We start from the raw sequence: 21,783 nt of genomic DNA, 5'->3' as shown, positions 1-21,783 counted from the left end.
TTCTCCAACTTATGGGCATCCATTCAGTTTCCAGTTTCTAGCCACTACAAAAAGGGCTGCCACAAACATTTTTGCACATGTGGGTCCCTTTCCTTCCTTTAAGATCTCCTAGGGATAAAAGCCCAGTAGTAACACTGCTGGATGAAAGGGTATACACAAAGTTTGATAACTTTTTGAGCATAATTCCAAACTGTTCTCCAGAATGACTGGATCCGTTCACAGTTCCACCAACAATGTGTTAGTGTCCTAGTTTTCACACATTCCCTCTAACATTCGTCCTTGTCTTTTCCTGTCATTTTAGCCAATCTGCGAGGTTGTAGTGGTATCTCAGAATTGTCTTAATTTGCATTTCTCTGATCAATAGTAATTTAGAGCACCTTCTCATATGATTAAAAATAGTTTTAATTTCTTCATCTGAAAATTGTCTGTTTATATCAAGGATCAACTTTATTAAGAATGGAAAGGAACATAATGAGAATGTTAGCCAATAGGTAATAAATTCTTGGGCCCTGATAAATGATGCAAACATTTTAAATGACTTTCAATTTTGTGATTTTTCTCTTCTTGATTTAGGGTGACAAGAAAAAGGAGTACAGGGTGCAAATATTTTTTGTGATGGATTTTTTAAAAAATTGATCATTCTTCCAGGTAACTTCTGGATGATTCTGCAAGTGCATGGTGACTTTTGTTCGAAGGTTTCCCTTTTGTTTGGGACACTGGATTTGTTTATTCAACTATAGGCTTCCACCTTGGCTAAGGAGTATAACTGAGACTCTGTTCTGCTGTGGAATTAGATCCACCCAGCTACCAATTGCTTCCAGACGTGTTCTTTGCAGGGCTCACAGACTTTTTTCTCTGTCTTCCTAATCTACCCTATTTCTTAGCTGCCTTGAAAGGAATTCAATCTGGTGTATTTTCTAAATATTTGTGGATGAGGCGTGGTGGGAGAATTAGACTATACTTCTCCATCCTACTGGAGTCATCTTGACTGCCTTTAGTAAATGAAATCCCTACACCTCTTACAGAACATCTATGACTTCTCAAAATCATATTATCAAGTCAGCTGGCTGACCAAGATGATCTTGAGGAACCTGCAGAATTTGACTGACTGATGAATGACGATGCATATGAGATAAAGAAATACAAAAAATCTAGTGAGGAGGGAGCATTGCCTTTCCAAATAAATTAGCATAAGAAGTTAGCTCAATATAGTTTATTTCCTAAATTAGTGGCATATGGAAGATCAGCACCTTTAACCATTTTGAAAATAATACAATGACATGGGAAAAATAACAATCCTTTCAAAATCCCAGAAAGGGCTGGATAAAAATGCTACTGCTTCCATCGTTTGTACAACTTCTTCCAAGTGATTTTATTAAATTAGCATCTTTCTAATTGTGAATTCATTGTTTCATTTTGTGGTTCTTTAACCATGTATTTCAAAGATAGCATTGTTAGGTATAACATAATTTTGATCAAAAGAAAACTTTTTTCTGTTTATAGGAATAATTACATGAGTAGTAAGACATGAGTAGTAAGAAGATAACAAACCTTATTGGGTTGTTTTTGGATAAAAGTAGTATCATTCTAATTTCTGGATATCTACTTTGCTCAAACAATTTTATGCATATAAGATTTCAACTCTGCAGAAGAGATAATAGAATTTAATCAACATTTTTAAACGACTTCATTTGGTTTTGCCTGCTTTTGTTTCTTCCAAATGCACCTGGTTGTAGTGTTTTCTTCTTTCGTATAATATATGATCATTCACTCTGGGAGCAGGTTTCTTGGGGAGGTTCTCTGAAGGCAGTCTTAGTTTCAGTTCCAAGTAATAATCACCTCAAATACAGCCAGCTGATAAAATCCAGACATTTATTTTCTCCTTCCAAGTCTTGTCTCTTTCCTTGGGCCCAGTTAGCTTTCTTAGGGGTCTCTTTCCTTCCTTGGTTCCAAGAGCTCTTGCAGCTTGTCTTTTGCCTCTGCCAGCTTCTGCCTCTAGCTCAACTCCAACTCCTGGCAATCTTCCAAACTGACTAAAGCTCTTTTTATGCTCTTCTAGAGGTGCAAACTCAAAGGTCAACTCCTTCTCCAAGAGTGGGACTATGGGAGGTGTGAATTTGCAAATCTCACACTGAACACTGAAATCTCCCAACTTGTGAACTCCAATGTGTGAGCCAATGTGTGAATTCTCAAAGGTGTAAACTCAAGCACTGTTTTGATCAATTCCATCGAGTTATCACCTTGTTTCAAGTTTTGGCTCATAACATCTCCTCCTTTCTTTTGATTTAGAACATAAGGTGGTCATGACCTCCCTAACTCTTCAAGAAGATGAGAATCCCAAAAAGAAGGTGATCATGCTTTCCCTGACTGCTCAAAAAAGAAGTGAAAACACCATAAAAAGAAGGTGGCCATACCCTCTCTGACATCTCAGGAAGGGAGATGAAAACACTAAAGGAAATGGGACATCAAATCAGATTAGTGAGTTTCTAAAGGGGCTCACTCTTAAAATAGGTATACATAAATCCATCAATATGGGAGGTATCACACGTAATTACATAAGCACATAGCAATATAACACAAGCTAGTAGTGATGAAACAAAAAAACATAAATCAACATGAGAATTTATACATGTCCATAAGTCCTAGAAATAGTCCAAAACGAATCCATTGTCCATTAGTTCATGTGCCAAGAATCCAATAATTCCTGCAAGCTTTGAAATACTTTAATAGTCTCATCAACAATTTTTCACCTCAAACAGTCTCATCTTGTGTTAGGGAATCCAAGCCAATATGTGAATTCTCAAAGGTGTAAACTCAAGCATTGTTTCAATTCCATCGAGTTATCACCTTGTTTCATGTTCTGGCTCATAACACCCAGTGATATTTTAAGCAAGACATGCAGTCTCCTTAAATATAGAATGACAAAAAAAAATTTCTTTGTTATGTCTCCAGCAAGAGGTCCATTTTGGAGGCAGTTTGGTATAGTGGATGAAGCATTAGACATGGAACCAAGATCTGAATCTGACCTGTTTGGCTACTGACCAAGAACAATTTGACTTATGGTTTCCTCACCTATAAAAATGAATGTGATAATATCTGTTCTCTACTTCACAGAATCATGCAAAAGGCACACAATGTTATAGAAATATGAGCTACAACTTGATGACCAGAAGGACAGGATCTACAGTTTAAAGTTTCAGAATGGAAAAACTTGGGTTTGAGCTAAAGTAGGTATATAGTAGTATTAAAAAGTTTCAGTATATAGTGGAATGGAATTTATAGCTGGAAGAGATTATCAAATTCAAATCTCATTTTAGAGATATGGAAAACTGAGCACATTCTAAGTCTATAAAATAATTTTTTGATGATTTTATTGTTAGGATACTGAATAAGTAATTTAGCTTAAGTAGAATTATCATTTTTGTTATATTGGCTTGGCCCACCTACAAGCAAATGATACTTTTTCAATAGTTTTGATCTATGTGTGAAAAGTGTTTCATAACTGTGTTCAGAAAGATCCTGAAATATGCTTGGAATGTGAACTCCAAATCTTTTATATTGTCTGCAGCTATTTTAAAAAGAATTTCTCTATCTCTTCCTCCTGTGCTTCACTGATAATATAAATATGCTGGTAATTTATGTGGATTTATTTTATATCCTGCAACTCTGCTAAGGTTTTGCCATCATGCTGAAAAAAGTTTTGTTTCCTCACTGCCTATTTGAATTCCTTCAATTCCTTTTTCTTCTCTTATAGCCACAGCAAACATTTCTTGTACAACACTGAATAATAGTTGTGATAACTGACATCCTTATTTTATTTCTGTTCTTACCAGGGAATTCCAAGTTTATCCCCTTTAAAGATAATACTTCCTTTTGATTTTAGATAAATACTACTTATCATTTTGAAATTCCTATGTTTTCTGGTGTTCTTAATAGGAATGTGTGTTATCTTTTTGTCACTATTGATATGGTCAATTATGCCGAGAGCTTTCTTAATACTGATTCAGTCCTATATCATGGTGTATGATTTTTGTGATATATTTCTGTAATCTACTTGATAATATTTTATTTAAAAATTTTGTAATGATAATCATTAAGGATATTGGTCTATAGTTTTCTTTCTCTGTTTTTCCTCTTCCTGGTTTTATTAACAAAATCATTTTGTGACATAAAAGAAATTTAGTAGTATTCCTTTACATATTTTTCAAATAATTTCTATAGTACTGTGATTATAAATGTTTGGTAGAATTTATAATGGATTCTCTGGAATTGTCTTGGGTCATTTTTGTGATGAGAATAGCTAAGTCTTTCATTGTTGATCATCCTTATTATACATTATCCAAATTAACAAAATATTTAAATAAACCTACTTTAGAAAAAGAAATTGAATAGGCCGTAAATGAACTTCCTAGAACCAGATGTATTTATAAGAGAAACAAACAAGTCTGAAAGTGAAGAAAAAATCCAAAACAAGACAGATTTATGAGAAAATTCTACCAAGCATTTAAACAACTATTAATTCCCATATAACAGAAGCTATTTGAAAAAAATATGAAAAGAAGGGGCCTTGCCAAATTCCTTCTATGACATAAATATGATTTTAATACCCAAGCCAGGGGGAGTCAAAATATAAATAGAAATCTATTGACCAATATTCCTAATGATAAGAAACTATGGTGACATATCACAAAAATCACACATTGTGACCGGATTACATTTGTAACAGGAGAATAGGGCTAGTTCAATATTAAGAAATTGTAAATATAATTGTATTGTATTTAAATTTAAGATGGAAAAAATTAATATATGAATATAATTGATCATATTAATAACGAAACAAAAATCATATAATTATTGCAATAGATGCAAAAAAAGTTTTGGCAAAATTCTAACAGTTTCTTCTTAAAAACATTAGAATGTATTGGAGGAATAAATTGGAGAAATAGCTTTCTTTAAGATGACAAATAATATCTATTTAAAATCAAGAACCAACATTATCTGTAATAGAGATAAGTTAAAAGACTTTCCAATGAGACCCAGGTTAAAGCAAGAATGTCCATTATCACCATTACTTTTAAATTTGAACCATTAATGCTAGCTATATCAAAAATTAGAAAAAATGAAGAAATAAAAATAGTCAATAAGGATACAAAATTATTACTTTCTGTGGATAATTGCTTTACTTCCAAAAAGATAATGAATCAAAAAAACTAAGTAGAATAAGAAATTAATTAATTTTAGTCATATCTAACTTTTCATGACCTCATTCATTTAGGGTTTACTGGCAAAAATACTAGAGTGATTTGTCATTTCCTTGTCCAGCTCATTTTACAGATGAGGAAACTGAGGCAAACAGGGTTAAATGACTTGCTCAGGGTGACACAGCTAGTAAATATCTAAGGCCATATTTGAACTCGGGTCTTCCTAACCCAGGCTCAGAACTGTACCGACTATTCTACAGAGATGCCCCAAGACATGCAAAGGAACTATACAAACACAAATAGTTATGGCAAAAATGTTTGTGGCAGCCCTTTTTGTAGTGGCTAGAAACTGGAAATTAAATGCATGCCCATCAACTGGAGAATGGCTGAATAAATTATGGCATATTAATGTTATGGAATATTATTGCACTGTAAGAAGCAACCAACAGGATGATTTCAGAGAGGCCTGGAGAGACTTAGATGAACTCATGCTAAGTGAAATGATCAGAACTAGGAGATCATTATATATGACAAAAAGATTACACAATGATCAATTCTGATGGATGTGACTCTCTTCAACAATGAGATAATTCAAACCAATTCCAATTATTCAGTGATGAAGAGAGTCATCTACATCAAGAGAGAGGACTATGGGAAATGAGTATGGACCACAACATACATAGCATTTTCACTCTTTCTGTTGTTGTTTGCTTGCATTTTATTTTTTCCCAGTTTTTTTTCTTCTTGATCCAATTTCTCTCATGCAACAAGATAACTGTACAAACATATATACATATATTTGATATAACATATATTTTTACATATTTAACATGTATTGGACTACCTGCCATCTAGTGGAGGGGGTGGGGAGAAGGAAGGAAAAATCTAGAACAGAAGGCTTTGCAAGAGTTAATGTTGAAAAATTATCTATGCATATGTTTTGTAAATAAAAAGTTTTAATAAAAAATAATAATAAAATGTAAGCTTTTTGAGAAGTACAATTTTGTTTTTGTCATTTATCCAGAGTGCCTTGTATGTCATGGGTTTTAATAAATTATTACTAAATGGCTCTTTTCTTGTACCATAAATTAAATGATCAATAAATGAGAAATAAATAAAAAACTGTATTTAAACAATAAATCCAGATCCAAATAATTCCTGAAATACTATTTGCTTGTGGGTAAGCAAAATAAAATTAATAAGCATGAAAATATTAGCTAAATAGATTTACTTATTCAGTACCTTGACAATCAAACTACCAAAGTATCGCTTTGAATAAAGAAGAATAGAGAATAAAAGGTCAAGAACGTAAAGGAATTAATGAAAAGTTAAGGAAGTGAGAAAATCAGTACTAGATCTCAACCACACTACAAAACTGTTATTGTCAAAATAGTTTGGTTCTGAATAAGAAATAGAGTAACTGATCAGTGTAATCGATTATGTATACAGTATATAGAAAGCAGTGAACAGTCACTTAATAAACTGCGAAAAAAATAGCTATTGGGACAAGAACTCATTATTCAGAAAAAACAGATAGGAAAATTGCAAAGTATTAAGACATAAAATAGGTATAAACCAATACCTCATATCATATACCAAGACAAACTCCAAATGGGTACTTGCTTTAGGCATTGGGGATTACATAATAAATTAAAGTAGCATAGAAAAAACTACCTCTCAGATTCTTGGATAGCAAAGAAAAATCAAACAAGATAGAGAGATTCACAGGAGATAAAATGAATAATCTTGATAACAAAATTTAAAGTTTATGCACAAACAAAAAAAAGTTTGAGGGAGATTTCTTAAGATATAACTTAATTGATGCAGAATATTGATATTTATTCAGCAGCTTAATTTAATACATTTAAGCTATGATGTTTACTTGGGCAATTGGTATTAACTATTATGACAATGTCATAATCCATATAGAAAAAACTAGAGATGAAAATGTCATGTCTGTTTATATATGTAGGTATATTGTATATATGTTATATATTTATATAAATCTGTGTGTGTGTATATACACACACACACACACACACACACACACACTAGCTGGACAATTGCTCCACTGAATTAGCACATTAGTAAATATAATTGAAATGAGGCATTCATATGTACATTGAATTAAGCCCAGAATTGAAGAGGAAGAGTAACACAAGCTAGATTACGTTTAGAAAAATAAACATTTTTTTAATGATTCCAAGCTTTTCCCACACTTCAAAGACCAATATTTTCAACAAGGCAGAACAAGTAATTATGTTGAAAAAATTATAAATCCACTCACTGACATGTCAATGAAATATTCAGAAATATATCCTTCTCTATTGTTAAATCAAATTAGAATGGCAAGGAAGGTATCCTTGCTTTGTCTTTGCACTTTCTAAAAATGTGTCTACTGTTTCCCCAAAATAACTAATGTTACATATTGGATTTGGATATATTCTTTTCATCACAATAAAGGACAATTCTATATCATGTTTTAAAGGACTTTTAATATAAATGTATTTTTAAGTTTTATGGGTATATTTTCAGTATGAAACAAAGCAAATACCTGTATTTGAAGGATCTTCAGAACTGGTATCTATGTTGGTATAATGCTCTAGCTTAGCCATAAGTTCTAATTCAATCTGATGAAGACTATGGTCTTGTATGGCATTTTCCACATCTTCAGTGAACTGAATCTGTTCTGCCAAGCACAGAATCTATTAAATAAAGACAAAAAACATACAAACAAACAATAAATATGAGCTAAAATCTGATCCTACAAATCATTGCTAATTGTTAGGAAAAATTAAGAACAAAAAACCCTGATTGTCACAATTAATAACAATCATCACCAAGTTTGGCATTTTTAAGATTTGTAAATTCTCTAATAATATCTAATTTTTTCTTCACAACAAACCTGGAATGTATATGCAATTATTATCTCCATTTACACAAGAGGAAACTGAAGTACTATGAGGTTAAGTGACCAGCTTTACAGCTAATAAAACTTTGAAGAAGGATTTGCACTCAGGTCTTCATAACACTAAGTTAAAAGCTCTATCCACTATGTTAACTAACTGCCTTCACTTTCCTTAAACAAAATTAAAATGTGATATTTGCAAAAAGGAGAAAAGCTTGAGGAATTTTTCTTAAATATAATTAAATTAATGCAAAACATTAATATTCATTCACCAGCTTAATTTAATACTTACCAAAATATTTATTACTACATTTGATAATAAAATTTAATCTATCAGTTTTATTTGACCCAATTCAATTTAATTCGACAAATATTTTTAGCAAGTATTAAGTACTAAAAGAGTGAAGTATGTAAATAATTACCATATAGACAAAACCTTTATCTATCAAATAATAATGTTCTCCTATAGTTAGGTAAAGTTTTATTATCTATTATAATGGTTGAGCATACTGGAGCCAGATGGCTTAAATAAATAAGATTTACATATTTTTTGAAACATGTTGTTCCTCATTTCATTATTTTTTCTCTCCAAAACCTCAAAGGACAATGATGTACATAGGTAAATTACAACATCATATTAATCTAAAATAAGATTAATGCTTTGACTCCAGCTTATCAACAAAAAAGCAGCAAAAAAAGAACAAACTTCTAGCTACCAGAGTTAATCCTAGGTATAATCATACCATTCTTTACTAGCACAGTATCATATACGTAACAGATTCTCAATATTTGTTGAGTTAAATTAGTTTTTATTTTAATGTAATTTACTAGATAAAAGATGATTGAATAATATCATGTTTCCATAGTTTTCTACTTTACAAAAAATAAGAAATCACAGCATTTAATATACATATATGTGTGTGTATATATATATACACACATATATATGACACTCAAAATCATTAATTGACATATATATGTCACTATGCTAATAAGCATTTAAGGAAGTAAAAAGACAAGACAGTTATAAACTACAGAAGATTATAATATAGTAATGGAGGTTAAGATATAGGCACAAGTAATTATGATAAAATGTATGGAAAGATAAGTACCTTAAGAATGACACAAAGTGCTAAGGGGATGGAGGTAAGACAAAGATTACTCTCTGGTGGAGATGAGGGAAAACTTCATAGAAGAGATGCCATTTTAGCTGGATTTTACAAGATGGGAATAATTTCAACAGGCGGAGAGGTAAGGGAAAGGAAATTATCCACAGAGGAAATTCAATGAACAAAGGCAGAAAGAAAACTAGGAAACAGAAATAGTTAAGGAAATAGAAGGAATAGCAACAATATGTGTGATTTTTTTTTTTGTAGGGATTTTGGACCAGACCTATGATTTTACTGTTAAAGGGAACTCCTATGGAGAAAATTCTCCTAACCAATGTAGATAAAACACCTGATCTATAACATAGTATAAGAGAGTTTCCTGGGACAATTAGAATTTAAGTGACCAAGAGTCACACAACCAGTATATGTCAGAAGTGAGCTGAATTTAGATTCTTCCTGATTCAAAAGCCAGCTCTCTAGCTACTGTCATGCTGTCTCCTATGCAGGATTTATAAAACAAAGTAATAGGAAAGAAATCTAGACATAAACTAAAACTAGATGGTCCAAATCTTTGCATTCCATATAAAGAGTTGGGATTTTATTCTGTAATAAAGCAATGAAAGAAGTTTAAGTAGAATTCAATATCATCAAAGCTAAAGTTATGGAGATGTTTAAAAAGAGTTAAAAAGTCAATGAAATATCCAATTGAAAAGTTATCAGATGTAGAATTATAGTGATGGCAGCAGAAATGGAAAGTAGAAGAAAGATGGGAGGTATACTATATACATCACATTTACTACAGAACTTGGTAATTGATTCAATCTAAGGGATAAAGAAGAAAAAAGTCAGTGAAGATTATTTCAAAGTTCTGACCTTAGGTGACTAAGGATATTAACAAACCATAAGCAAGTCAGGAAGAGGGGAGAATGGGAAAAATTAGTTTTGAAGTGAAGCTTGAATTGTCTATCAAATATCCAGGAAGACTTATGAGCAACTGCCAAAAATGCAATCTCACAAAAGAACAAGAGAGGCATTCTTGTTGAAATCATAGAAGCAGAACTATAACAAACATATTTTGAGAGTCCAGTAATAAGAAAAGGACCTAACAGCTGAAAACAGAAAAGGAGAGGTACAAAGAGAAAAATAAGAAAGTACAGAATCCTAGGAAAAGAGAGTTTGACACTCAAGAGAGTGTCCAAATGTCCAAAGATGTAAAAGATTACAGGATGGATTAAAGAGAATGAATACTGAGAAAAAAGTTATTGGATAGGGTCATTGAGAGGTCTCTAGTGAGATCCCACTGATAAAGCAGATGATAATCAAAAAATTCTAAACTCCCTATTTATAATTATACATTATGAGTGACAATTGTCTAAAGTACCTTCAAATAGGAATTGAATTTTTCATTCTGAAACTAGTTCTGGAAAAACAGGGAATTAGGCAGTTATATACACTGGCCATGTTCTTGGGTGAAAAAAAATTCAGAAAATGAAAGCTTCAAACAACAGGTATATATGAAAGAGCCCCAGGAGTTGGAAAAGACTTCTCCATAACTAAATGAGAGCCAAATTGCTCAGAAATATCCAGAGGGAACTAATAAAAGAATTTAGGCACCAGTAAGTAGCACCTTGAAAGACTGAATTAAGGCAATTAATGGGATGGGGACGTCAATCTTCCAGAATTTGGACTAACCCCAAGATGAAGAGCTATAGATTAATTTTATTTAAAGGTTTTTCTCCTCTTTTTCCTCCCATTATAGAAGCAACTAAGTCATCTTACCTTGAATTTTGTATGGATTTGGCTAAGACTTTATTAGTGAAGACTGTAAAAGCTTAAAAATAACTACGATTTTTCACAACTCTAGTGGGTGCCTTTAGGTCTCTAAAGACCTTCAACCTCTGTGAGAGGAACATTCATTTTTTAAATCTGTAGCAGCTTTCAAAAGAAATAAGCAACAACTGTCACTGACAGCAAAATCAAGTTTCAAATCTCACAGTGGAAAATAACCCCAAGGTTTTCCACTGGCAAATTCAGTAAATAGCTAATATCACAGTACATAGCATAATATCATAGTACTTTAGATCATCATGACAGCATTGTGAAATAAGGAATTTTATTCCCATTTGACAAATAAGGAAACTGAGGGTGAGAGAAGTTAAGACCATGACCAGGTAAGCCAAAGAAGTTGAATGCTTCTAATTGAAGGTTTTGTTATGTTATGTTTGTTTTTTTTTTTTTTTAAAGATTTGAGTCTGGTAATCAATAACTGGAATTATTAATTTTAATAAATTAATTAAATTTGGCACAACTGTCTCAGGAAACTGGCCAATGATATTTGCAATGTAGTTTCACAATATGAGGGGGAGTTTGTCTAAAGTAAATTACTAACATTAATACAAAACTACATTGATTGAGACAATTATATTTGAAGTACACCCACCATAAATGGACTTCAAGAATTGTTGATTAGATTTTATAAATGAGAAGCATGAAATTTTAAATTTGTAGGAGAAATTGGACATCATGTGCTGTAACCTTTATTCTCAACAGATGGTGAAACTAAGATTCAGAAGCATCTAGTAACTTAATATTATAGAATTTTAAAGTGGGAAGGAATCTTATAGATCATCTAATACTACTCTCTCAGAGACAAGGACAACTAAAACCTAGTTAAGGTTAAGTTAGAGGTATTTATATGACTACAACTTCAGCCTCTGGACTTTCAATCAATCATCACAATAGCTCCTTACACTACTTCAAAATCAACCTTACCTGGGAAGGAAAAAGAGATGGGTCAATTGCACCTTGAGAACTTCGTCCAGTAGTAACACATTCAATTAATAACTGCTTCAGTGTCTCCTTCATTTCCATGGCCAAACCATTCAGCCAAATCTCATTAAAAAAAATAATAAAACAAATCACCAAAAAAATATGATTCATTTATTAAATACTTTAATAAAAGAATTTAAACTTATTTTGCCACATGATTTTATTTTGTAACAAATCTAACATTTCACAAATGTGTATTATAACATATATATTTTTGCAGTACAGACTTGTGATTTTTATTAATATTTTTATTTATATTGAGCCCTGTTAGAGTAACTCATTCCTGATGAAAAAAAAAAAGAGATAAATAGAAAATCTGACATTCCAACATAAGATTCAAGGTGAATGTGAAAGAGTAATCATAAATCAATAGTTAAACTGTTTATATTCCTATTAGAAAAAATGATACATGTAACTCCTAAGACTGTTATCTTTAGTAAGGCAATTAGAAGTCCACAAAAGGACACAGATATGAGCTGTTTATGCTGAAATGATCCAAAAAAAATTAAAGCATGAGAAAGTAGAAGAAGAAGAGAGGCAGAATTGAGAAATTTTTTCTTATAAAAGAAGCATGCAAGGAAGAGCTTTGGAGTAAAGAGGGAAATGGGACATTGGGATATTGGCTAGGACAGGTGACAATCACCTGCAAAAGCCCATTTGCTCCCTTTGAGGTTTTTATGAAGAATGTTCTTCAAATATACAAAGACTATTTGCAAAAATTTTATGGGATCTGAAGAAATGGAACTGACACTTAAGATGATCATATCAAAAAAGAGTCTAGATCTGAAAAAAACATTTAAAAAATAAAATCATGCTGACAATTTAGAGCCAGTCAGGGATTGAGTCTCAAGATAGCTTAATGAAGAAATAACAAGAAAATATACATTCAATTTCTTATATCTATAATTATTTTTCTTCTAAAGTTAAAAATTTTTAACTTAAAAGTAGCATAGCAAATGAAGAAAAATTTTCTCATTGGTATAAATTATCTGTTCTGACAGTCCAAACTGGTAAAATTCAATAGATAATTGCCAAATCTACACTTTGTTAAACGTGGGAAAATTTACTTAAATATCAATTTCTGATTGCACACTTATAAAAGTTCCTTACCTCAACATCATTAGAGAGAAGAATTCTGTTTTTAAAAGGTACCACTTCTCCCTCTAAAGATTTCATTGCAGTTATATATTTACATTCCTCATCAAAACACACACTGTTAATACCTAAAATATGAAGACAATAAATAAACTTAACATGATATTGAAGACATCCCTATGAACCAGTCTTATGTAATACCATATAGACACAAATAATGTTCTAATAAGCAAAGTAATTTCACTTTTAAGGGATATCATCATCTATTTTATTACATGTTGGCCTGTCAACTAACCAAAAAGTACTTATCAATAAATATTCCCTTAGATACAATAAATTTAATTACACAAATAATTTTCCTATTCTATAAAATTTAAAACTCATTACAAAAGGTTGCTGCTACTCAAATTATTTTTAAGATTAAAAAAAATTATTTCAACTTTAATACTTGTGTATGTATGTGTGTATTTACCAAAAGTATACATTTTGGAAAAGTAAATTGTCTATCATGAATCTTTTTTTTTATTAAAACATATCCCTTATAAATAAGTTACACAATTAAATTGACTTAAGAGTATTAATTGAACACATGCAACACTGCCCGCATTATCCTACCAGCAAACAGTTTCTTTAGATGAGACTGAATAACAGCAGGGTTAGTAGACTGGCCCAAGATTTCTAACAAGTCATCATCTCCAATAAAATAAAATCTTGGAAATGCTGAACGTTTTTCCTAATAAAAATAAATAAGTAAATGGACTTTTAAGATATATTCACAACATATATATATCACATAAAATAGTTATTCCAAATGTTTAATAAGTCTTGCCTCCAAAAATTCATTCAGCGATTTCTGGCACCTCTGCAGCTGATCAAGTATAGTAATCAGAGCATTCCTGATTCCTGCACGAGTAGTCAATGATGTAACTCTATTATCTTTCTTGATGTCTGTCATTATTGTCCTGTTGGAAAAAAAATGTAAGATATATGTATCATTGCTACTTTGTATTTAACCTGGGTGTAAATTGCTTATTCCAAATAACTTGAGGTTATGTTTCTTTAAAAGAAAAATAATAAAATTAGAAACATGCTACAATTATAATAACTATTACTATAAAATAACTTCATAAAATATTTATAATTTATATTTTATAGCATACTCCATATTATTTACTTTTGTAACATACTTCAAAAACCAACTGATTAAAAATCTATAAAACATTAAGGTCTTGTTTCATTATACTAACCTGAAATCTTCATCAACTCTGTTGAAACGTGCCTGTTCTTTGGGTAAAGCTCCACGACCAAAAATGGGTTCCAAATACACCCACTTTCTTTGAATTTGATTTAAATTTTGCAGATACTCATCTAATTCTGCAAGCTTTCTTTCCCAAATTGATACTTTATCTTCAAATCCTTTGTAATATGGAGAATCCTTTAGAGACTGAAGAAGACATCGATTATCTCCAACCTGGTTCACTATATCTTTCCAATCTTTAATTAGTTTGAGATTTCGGCCTTGGCTGTCTTCATAATCTATTAAGGTAAACACTGCTCCAACTCCCCAGAGATCAAGCTCACGTAAAGCTTCTCTTATTGTAACTTCACCTTGTGCTCGGCTATTCAAATCCTGTTTAAACAAAACAAATATAAACATGAAATAACATTTAATTATAGACAATAAAATAAGTGTGTTTCAAAATTTTTCATTAAAACTTATGCTTCAATGCTTGTGCCATGGAGATAACTCTCAGCTAGGCCAGTGAAAGCCTAGTAGCACTTATCACTCTAGAAAGCCTTCAAATATGAACCCAGGGGAGGACTACATGTTTGCCATTCAATAGTAGTTGAGAGATTATCTCTAAAAGGATGGTAATAAAATGAGATTTTTTTTTTTTAACAATTGGCTCATTAAAAGTTTCTTCAATGTAACTTGTACCAGCAGAGAGAGTAATTACATTAATCAAAGTATATTTTAAGAAAAATGCATTTGAATCACCTGCAATGCAACAAAACTTTCACCTAAGGGATGTTATATCCCTTTCCTTCCAGTACAGCTGACAAAAGAACTGTCCTAAAGCATAGGTCTAAGCATGTTAGTCTCCCTCAATAAACTCCAGTGGGTTTTTCTATTACTTCTAGAATCAAATACAGATTTCTTCATTTGTCAATGTAAGTCCTTCACAGCTTGGCACCCAAGTAGCTTTCCATTATTATGGTTTACTCTTCCTCATACATGTTTGGTCCAGAGAAACCAGTCTTTTTAGGATTCTTAATGAATGAATGTTGCATTTTATTTAGTGGCCCTTCTGCAATCTATGCTGAGATTGTACTCCCTTTTCATCTTCCACATCATACAATCCCTAGTTTCCAAGCTCAAAGAAAGTATTATTAAAAGAAGACTCTTCTCATCCCTTCAATTGCTTGCACCTTTCCCTCAAAAACTTACCTTATGTATATTGTAAATATTTATCCTTTACAGTCTCCCCTGATATAATGTAAGGTCACCTGGCACAGTGCACAAAGTAGATGCTTTATACACATTTATTAAATGACTGAGTGCATTAAATTATCAATTAAGGTAATCTTAGCCATGTGATTATTTCTATCATGGACATACATAACATGTATGTAAATATTTAAATTTATTAAAGTTTAAAATGTGTTTAAGAATATTCTCTGTAAAGTAACTTGAAAAAATAAGAATAAAATTTTAAAATGGGAAAAACTAAAACTTACTTTAGTTCAATAACTATATTCAATAATAATATGGACACAGATTCAAATACAGATATGGACCCAAATAAAGATATATCAGAGACAATATAATATAGTGGAAAGAACACTAGTTCAATAGTCATAGGACCTTAGTTTAGATCTCAGTTCTAATTTTTAGAAATGATATGAAGTCACTTAACCTCAGTTATCTTTGTATGTAAAATAAAGAAATTTGATTGAATAATCTGATTTCTCTTCCAGCTCCAGATTCATCATCTTTCTCTCCCTCCTTACCTATAATTTATAAATTTATATTCATACATACATACATATGTATATGTCCACATATATAGACTGGGTGTGTGTATATATGTGTACGTCTATATGTATATGTGTATATATATATATATATATACACACATATACTTGTCTTTAAAGTTAACTGGGGGCACTGAGAGATTAAGGGATTTCCTTAGATTCACAGAGAAGCATAAGTCAGAAGTAGAATTTGAATCTAAGTATTCCTGACCCTAAAGCCAGTTCTCTATCCAACTACAGCAAAATGCATTTCAACTGTACATACCAACATGCAGATATATATATATATATATATACATTACATACAAATATATACATGTATGTTTGTGTTACGTACATACACACATATTTATGAAATAAAAATATACAATCACTGAATATTTTAAAAGTTATTCATACTTTAAGATCTGAAGCTTTGGCTACAATTGTTTCAGCTACTCTGAGAAGATCTCCAAATAATAATTTCTCTAAACTAGTGCCTCTAGGAAGGCCAAGTAGACGAAAAAGGTCAAGCCAGTGATCTGGAGAAAGATGCTCTCCTCTGACATATTTCAGAACAGGAACTACCATCTGCAAAAAAGCAATATATACGAGGAAAAGTAATTATTTTTCATTTTTATTGTTATTAGCCATCAAAATTTTATTTTTCTTAATAAGCATGAAATAAAAAACTTTACATTGAAACATATAGTCTTTATATAATTATTATAGTGAGAAATTAATTTTCTTTACCATACAATTTTTCATACAGGATATAAATCTCAATTTCATTACACAATATGATCTCAGGTAGAAAAGCCTGATATAGTGAACATTTTATTTGTAAGTTTACTGATACTGACAATGACCTAACAGTTACTATTTTCATCTAAATTGCTAACAAGGAAAATAAGATTGCACTATTATTAATTTTCTATAATTATTTATTGACCAAAGAACCAAAGAAATATGTACTTACTTAAAAAAAAGAAATCTAATTTACACCAGAGGACTTAATGCCATTTTAATACAAAAAAATAAAAATTTTTCAAATAAAAATGAAAAAACCTTACAAAATAACTTACTTTATATTTGTCAACTTCTGATTGTAATTTGACTGTCATTACTGAATGTTCTTCCACTTTTCTCAGTCTGTCATGCCAAGTCATCAAAAATTCTTCAAAAACATAGATCTTGCTCCTATTAAAAATTACATATTTAATAGACATCGCAAAAATTATAACCATAGCAGTTAACATTTTAAATATTCACAAAAATCAAACCTAAAAGTAATCCAGTCCTCTTTAGCTTTTTCCTGAAATCCCTGATGAAATTCTTCATAAAGTTCCCAGACTTGTGCACAAGTCTCAATGTCTTTGGAGATGCTGTATGCCATGGAAAAGTTGGGCTCATCTATCCCAAAATGATGACAGTCATCACTAGAGAAAACAAACACAAATATTATTAGAATAAAAAAACAAGACTATAATCATACAAAATTATTAGACTGTTTCCTTTTCTGAGAAAGAAACAATTGCTCAAAATCATATCTCTGAATATTTCATATAAGTGCTCCTAACAAAAACTTGTATTTCATTAATATAAATATTTTTCAGCAAGAAAGCAATTGAAAGAAATTTTGTTACTAATGATTTCGAAGTAGATACAAGATATCAAAATATTTAGGTATATGAAAATATCAGCAGACTGTTTTATGAATTCAAAGGGCTATCTCATGGAATACAGAATACTCCTAGTTATAATAAGATTGAATGCTATTTAAGAAACAAAATACTATGGAGCTAAAACTTCCATTCTGTCTCAAACATAATAATTTTGTGCTGCTTTATGTGCCTGTATAGCTGCAATTTCAAAATTCAAACTATTTCTGGAATATAAGTGGAACTTGCACATTATGCTTTGAAGTTTTTTTTTGGATCTTAATTTAAATCTCCTAATTTTATACAAGGAAATAATATATTAGTTTTTCAATATTCAAAATAAACTTATTAGCTTTAAAGTGAAGAAATCAACATACACCAGTTTTTTCCTTATATTTTCAAGGTCATCAAATTCCACCTTTTTCTCTTTTATTGACTTTGCACTTCTCTCAAGAGCACCTTGTTGGCCTGTTTCAATAACATCATCACTGGGTTTCAGCTGATCCCAACGAGCTTTAAATTTTTCCAGTTCTTGAAGATAGACCTGAAGACGAGACTTCACATTTCCTTTCATCACTTCAATCTACAAAGATAATGTAGTTAAAAGGAATTTAGAAAGCTAACTCCTGATTTAGAATTATCGAAGAAAACATAACTCTCTATAGTGAATATTTACAAATATATGAATATGTGTGTGAACCTAAATAACATTCTTAAGACACCCAATCAGAAGACATTCAAATAGAGGATTTGCAATCTCTCATCAACTGTACAAGGCTAAACAAGTCTACCCAGAATTTAGGAAAGCTGCTCTAAAGATACAGGGAACATTATATTAAACTTAAAAGATATGAATATGTCAGTAAAGAAATTCAAAATCTCTGACATATGTTCATCGGTTAGTCAGTCAGCCCAGATCAGAATAGCAATCCAACTGAACTGAAATTAAGAGAAAAAACTGAGATCAAATACATTTTCATATTAAATGAGAAAAATCCAAATTTCACTTTAATAAAATTCCTTACTTGATCTTTAATCATGAGTTGATGACTTTCCATCATTAATTCAAACTTATCCCACTTAGCTCTCAGGTTACTAATGGTTTCTAAACCTCCACCAGCCACGGTTCGTAAAAGTCTGTTTTTATCTTCAGCTTTTTGAAATAAAGGCAAAATCTAAATGTTGAAAAAATATGTAAAATAAAATTAATGAGCTATACTTATAAAAACTGATTTATTTAATACTTTATTAGTTTCAAAGTAATCAAGTATCTACATTTTTTTGATGTAAGTTATCATTTTAAGAGGAAAAAACTTTTAAAATTCTTAAAACTTTCATTCTTCACTTTTGTTTTAAGAGTTATTATTATATTTAAATGTAAAATCAAACTCTTAAGTACCCTCCAGTATTAAAGTGGGCATTATTCCTGCTCTTCACACACACTCAATGCTCCATTTTTTGTCTCTGCTCCTTACAACAGTGCACAGAATGTACTTTCTGCTTAGTTCTCTCTCTGACATCCCCTAGTTTTCTTGAAAATCATCTCCTACTTACAACTTTTCTAATTCAACCAGTAGCTATTGTTTGCTTCCCCAAAAAGGTACTTGAATTTACTGTTTATACTCATACATGTCTATGTTGTCTCTTTCTTTAGAATATTAGTTTGCTGACAGCAAGAACTATTTCTCTCATGTCTGTTTCTAACACACTGTCAGGTACACAGCATGCACTCAATACATGTTTTCTGACTGTCTTAAATAGTAATACACTATTTTAGATACATGTGTATATGAGTTATAATTTTTATTTGCTAAAATAAATTAAGCATTACACATGCTTCTTTGAACTGAAAGTGATTATATTTGCCTAATTGTGAATCTGCTTTTTTTGTCCTGTAGTCCTTGTTAGGGAATGTTTTCATTAGAATATATATATAATTTTTTTTAACTTCTGAAGCAACAGTTTCAACTATTGATAGATGTAGAGGACTGGAACTCTGGAAAAGTATACTTGAAGCAAAGATACTTACAGCAGGGTGTTTACTCAGTATGACTGATGAGATAATGGTTCTCTAGTTCACATATACTTAGTGTGATGTAATGGTTCTACATTTGGCATATGCTCAGTGTGCTGTAGAGTGATGTGATTGTACTAAGGTATTTAAGGGTTGAGAAGACTTCAAATAAGCAGACTTCAGTGTGTGTGAGCTCGAGCTCAGACTCCAGACTACAGAGAGATCCTCCAGAAAGCTAGCCTGGACACTACAGATAGGCATATGAATATGACCCTTATTCTAGAACTTTACCAGAACTAGAGTTTAAAATAGCTCCTTAAAGAATTTTGTCAATTATCTTCCCAAAATTTACATGCTAAGATATAAAGTAATGAAAACAAAGGCATGTTGTTCAAATAATGATAGAGGGAAAGAAAAGACTATAATTAAGATCTCTCATCAGTCCTTACTTCATTTAATAGACCAACAACAGACAATAGCTTACATCCATTTTTCTCTTCTATGATAATATTGGTTTGGAGGCTATCTCGTCCAATGCCCTTGTTTGAAATATGAAGATAGTAAGCATCAGAGGGAGAAGTGATTTGTCCAAGGTAAAAGGGTTGCTATTGCCAGAGCTTGGATTCAACCCTAAGATTCTGACTCCAAAATAAAGTCACTTTTCTAGTGCTCTAAGATGCCATAGTAAACTATACTGACCCTAGTAAGCTGTTTCCACAAAAAGCAGATGGCCATTAAAAGCTACATGCACTTTCCTCTCTGGTTCAGAAAACAGGAGAAAGGCTGGGATCTTCATGGAAAAGGAATTAATATCCCCAACTGAGACTGGCTCTGTCCATAACTTTTCTAGTATCAGTGATCTGAGTGTTAAAATCTTGTTTAACAATGGACTGAAGAGAGACAGAAATGGAAAAAATCCAAATGGCCTTAATTTTATTAAATTTATAACCCAGGAAGCCATCTACTAATAGGAATACAGTGTGAAGATAATAAACAATGAGATTACATAACATCAGTAACAGTACTAGTGAGCCCTGATTTTAATATCTTTTACAAATTTTAGAAATTTATAAAAAATTTATTAAAAAATAATTTTATTATAAAATTTTATAATACACTTCAAGATTAACATAGGGCATTAAAACAGTATTATTTGTCATTTTCTTCTATAATAAATAAAAATAATCTCTCTATTTCTAATAAATAATTTCACATTTTAATAAGAAATCTCCTTGAAAGGTACTTACCTCTGGCTTCCTTTCTTGCAGCTTACTATATTCCAAGTTTGCATCACCTATTTCATCCACAGTTTGAGGCATAACTGTTAATACTTCCATAGCATCAGTGACAAATGAATCAATTTCATTTAAATGAGCTGAGTGACAAAGAAATACAAGAAAAATGCTAGCATCTTAAGAAGTCCAAATTCATTTAATCATGGTAACTTTCTGACAAATTAATCTATCTGAGATGTATTACTTTAAAAATTATCATATCCTTGTCATGTAATCATGTATATAACTGTCATGTATCAAAATTTCAAAAAGAGGCATAATTTAGGAAATTACTTTCTATAGATAACATAACATTTTGGTGGCTTAATAATTTAATTATTGAAAGGAAAATATAATAAATGTCTGTTGAATTTTAACTGAATTAAATAAAAATCAAGATATAACTTCAAATAAAGAATTTTAAATAATTCAAAAATATGCTGAAAATTTCAATAAAATTTAATAAAACAGATTTTGGTATCAAGAGGCAAGAGCAATTCTACCATACCTCTGTATTATATCAATCTTACCTAAAATCTTGAGTAAAAATTAGGAATTAAACCATGGAATATCACTATGACTGTACTGAAAACTATAATAAAAAATAGGTCTTACTCTCAGAAACATATGTATAATAACATGTTAATATTTTCTCTTTCAAATTTAAAATTAATTTT

The 21,783-nt window shown here is 31.0% G+C and overlaps 1 protein-coding gene across 2 annotated transcripts in view; it reads right to left on the bottom strand.

Moving 5' to 3' along the window:
- DYNC2H1 (dynein cytoplasmic 2 heavy chain 1) overlaps positions 1–21,783 on the bottom strand; it is a 355,585-nt gene that overhangs the window by 266,083 nt on the left and 67,719 nt on the right. For both annotated transcript variants that reach the window (XM_031961078.1, XM_031961079.1), the window contains exons 20-31: positions 21,080–21,207; positions 18,844–18,993; positions 18,196–18,401; positions 17,441–17,596; positions 17,243–17,357; positions 16,578–16,748; positions 14,390–14,772; positions 13,972–14,104; positions 13,758–13,875; positions 13,158–13,270; positions 11,991–12,110; positions 7,756–7,906 (exon numbers count right to left, since the gene is read on the bottom strand). In XM_031961078.1, the coding sequence (XP_031816938.1) occupies positions 7,756–7,906; positions 11,991–12,110; positions 13,158–13,270; positions 13,758–13,875; positions 13,972–14,104; positions 14,390–14,772; positions 16,578–16,748; positions 17,243–17,357; positions 17,441–17,596; positions 18,196–18,401; positions 18,844–18,993; positions 21,080–21,207 (1,944 nt within the window). The remainder of the gene's footprint in view (positions 1–7,755; positions 7,907–11,990; positions 12,111–13,157; positions 13,271–13,757; positions 13,876–13,971; positions 14,105–14,389; positions 14,773–16,577; positions 16,749–17,242; positions 17,358–17,440; positions 17,597–18,195; positions 18,402–18,843; positions 18,994–21,079; positions 21,208–21,783) is intronic.

Source organism: Sarcophilus harrisii, chromosome 3, assembly GCF_902635505.1.
Source record: "Sarcophilus harrisii chromosome 3, mSarHar1.11, whole genome shotgun sequence".
NCBI classification, from domain to species: Eukaryota; Metazoa; Chordata; class Mammalia; order Dasyuromorphia; family Dasyuridae; genus Sarcophilus; species Sarcophilus harrisii.
This window is presented reverse-complemented; position numbering and strand designations above follow the sequence as displayed.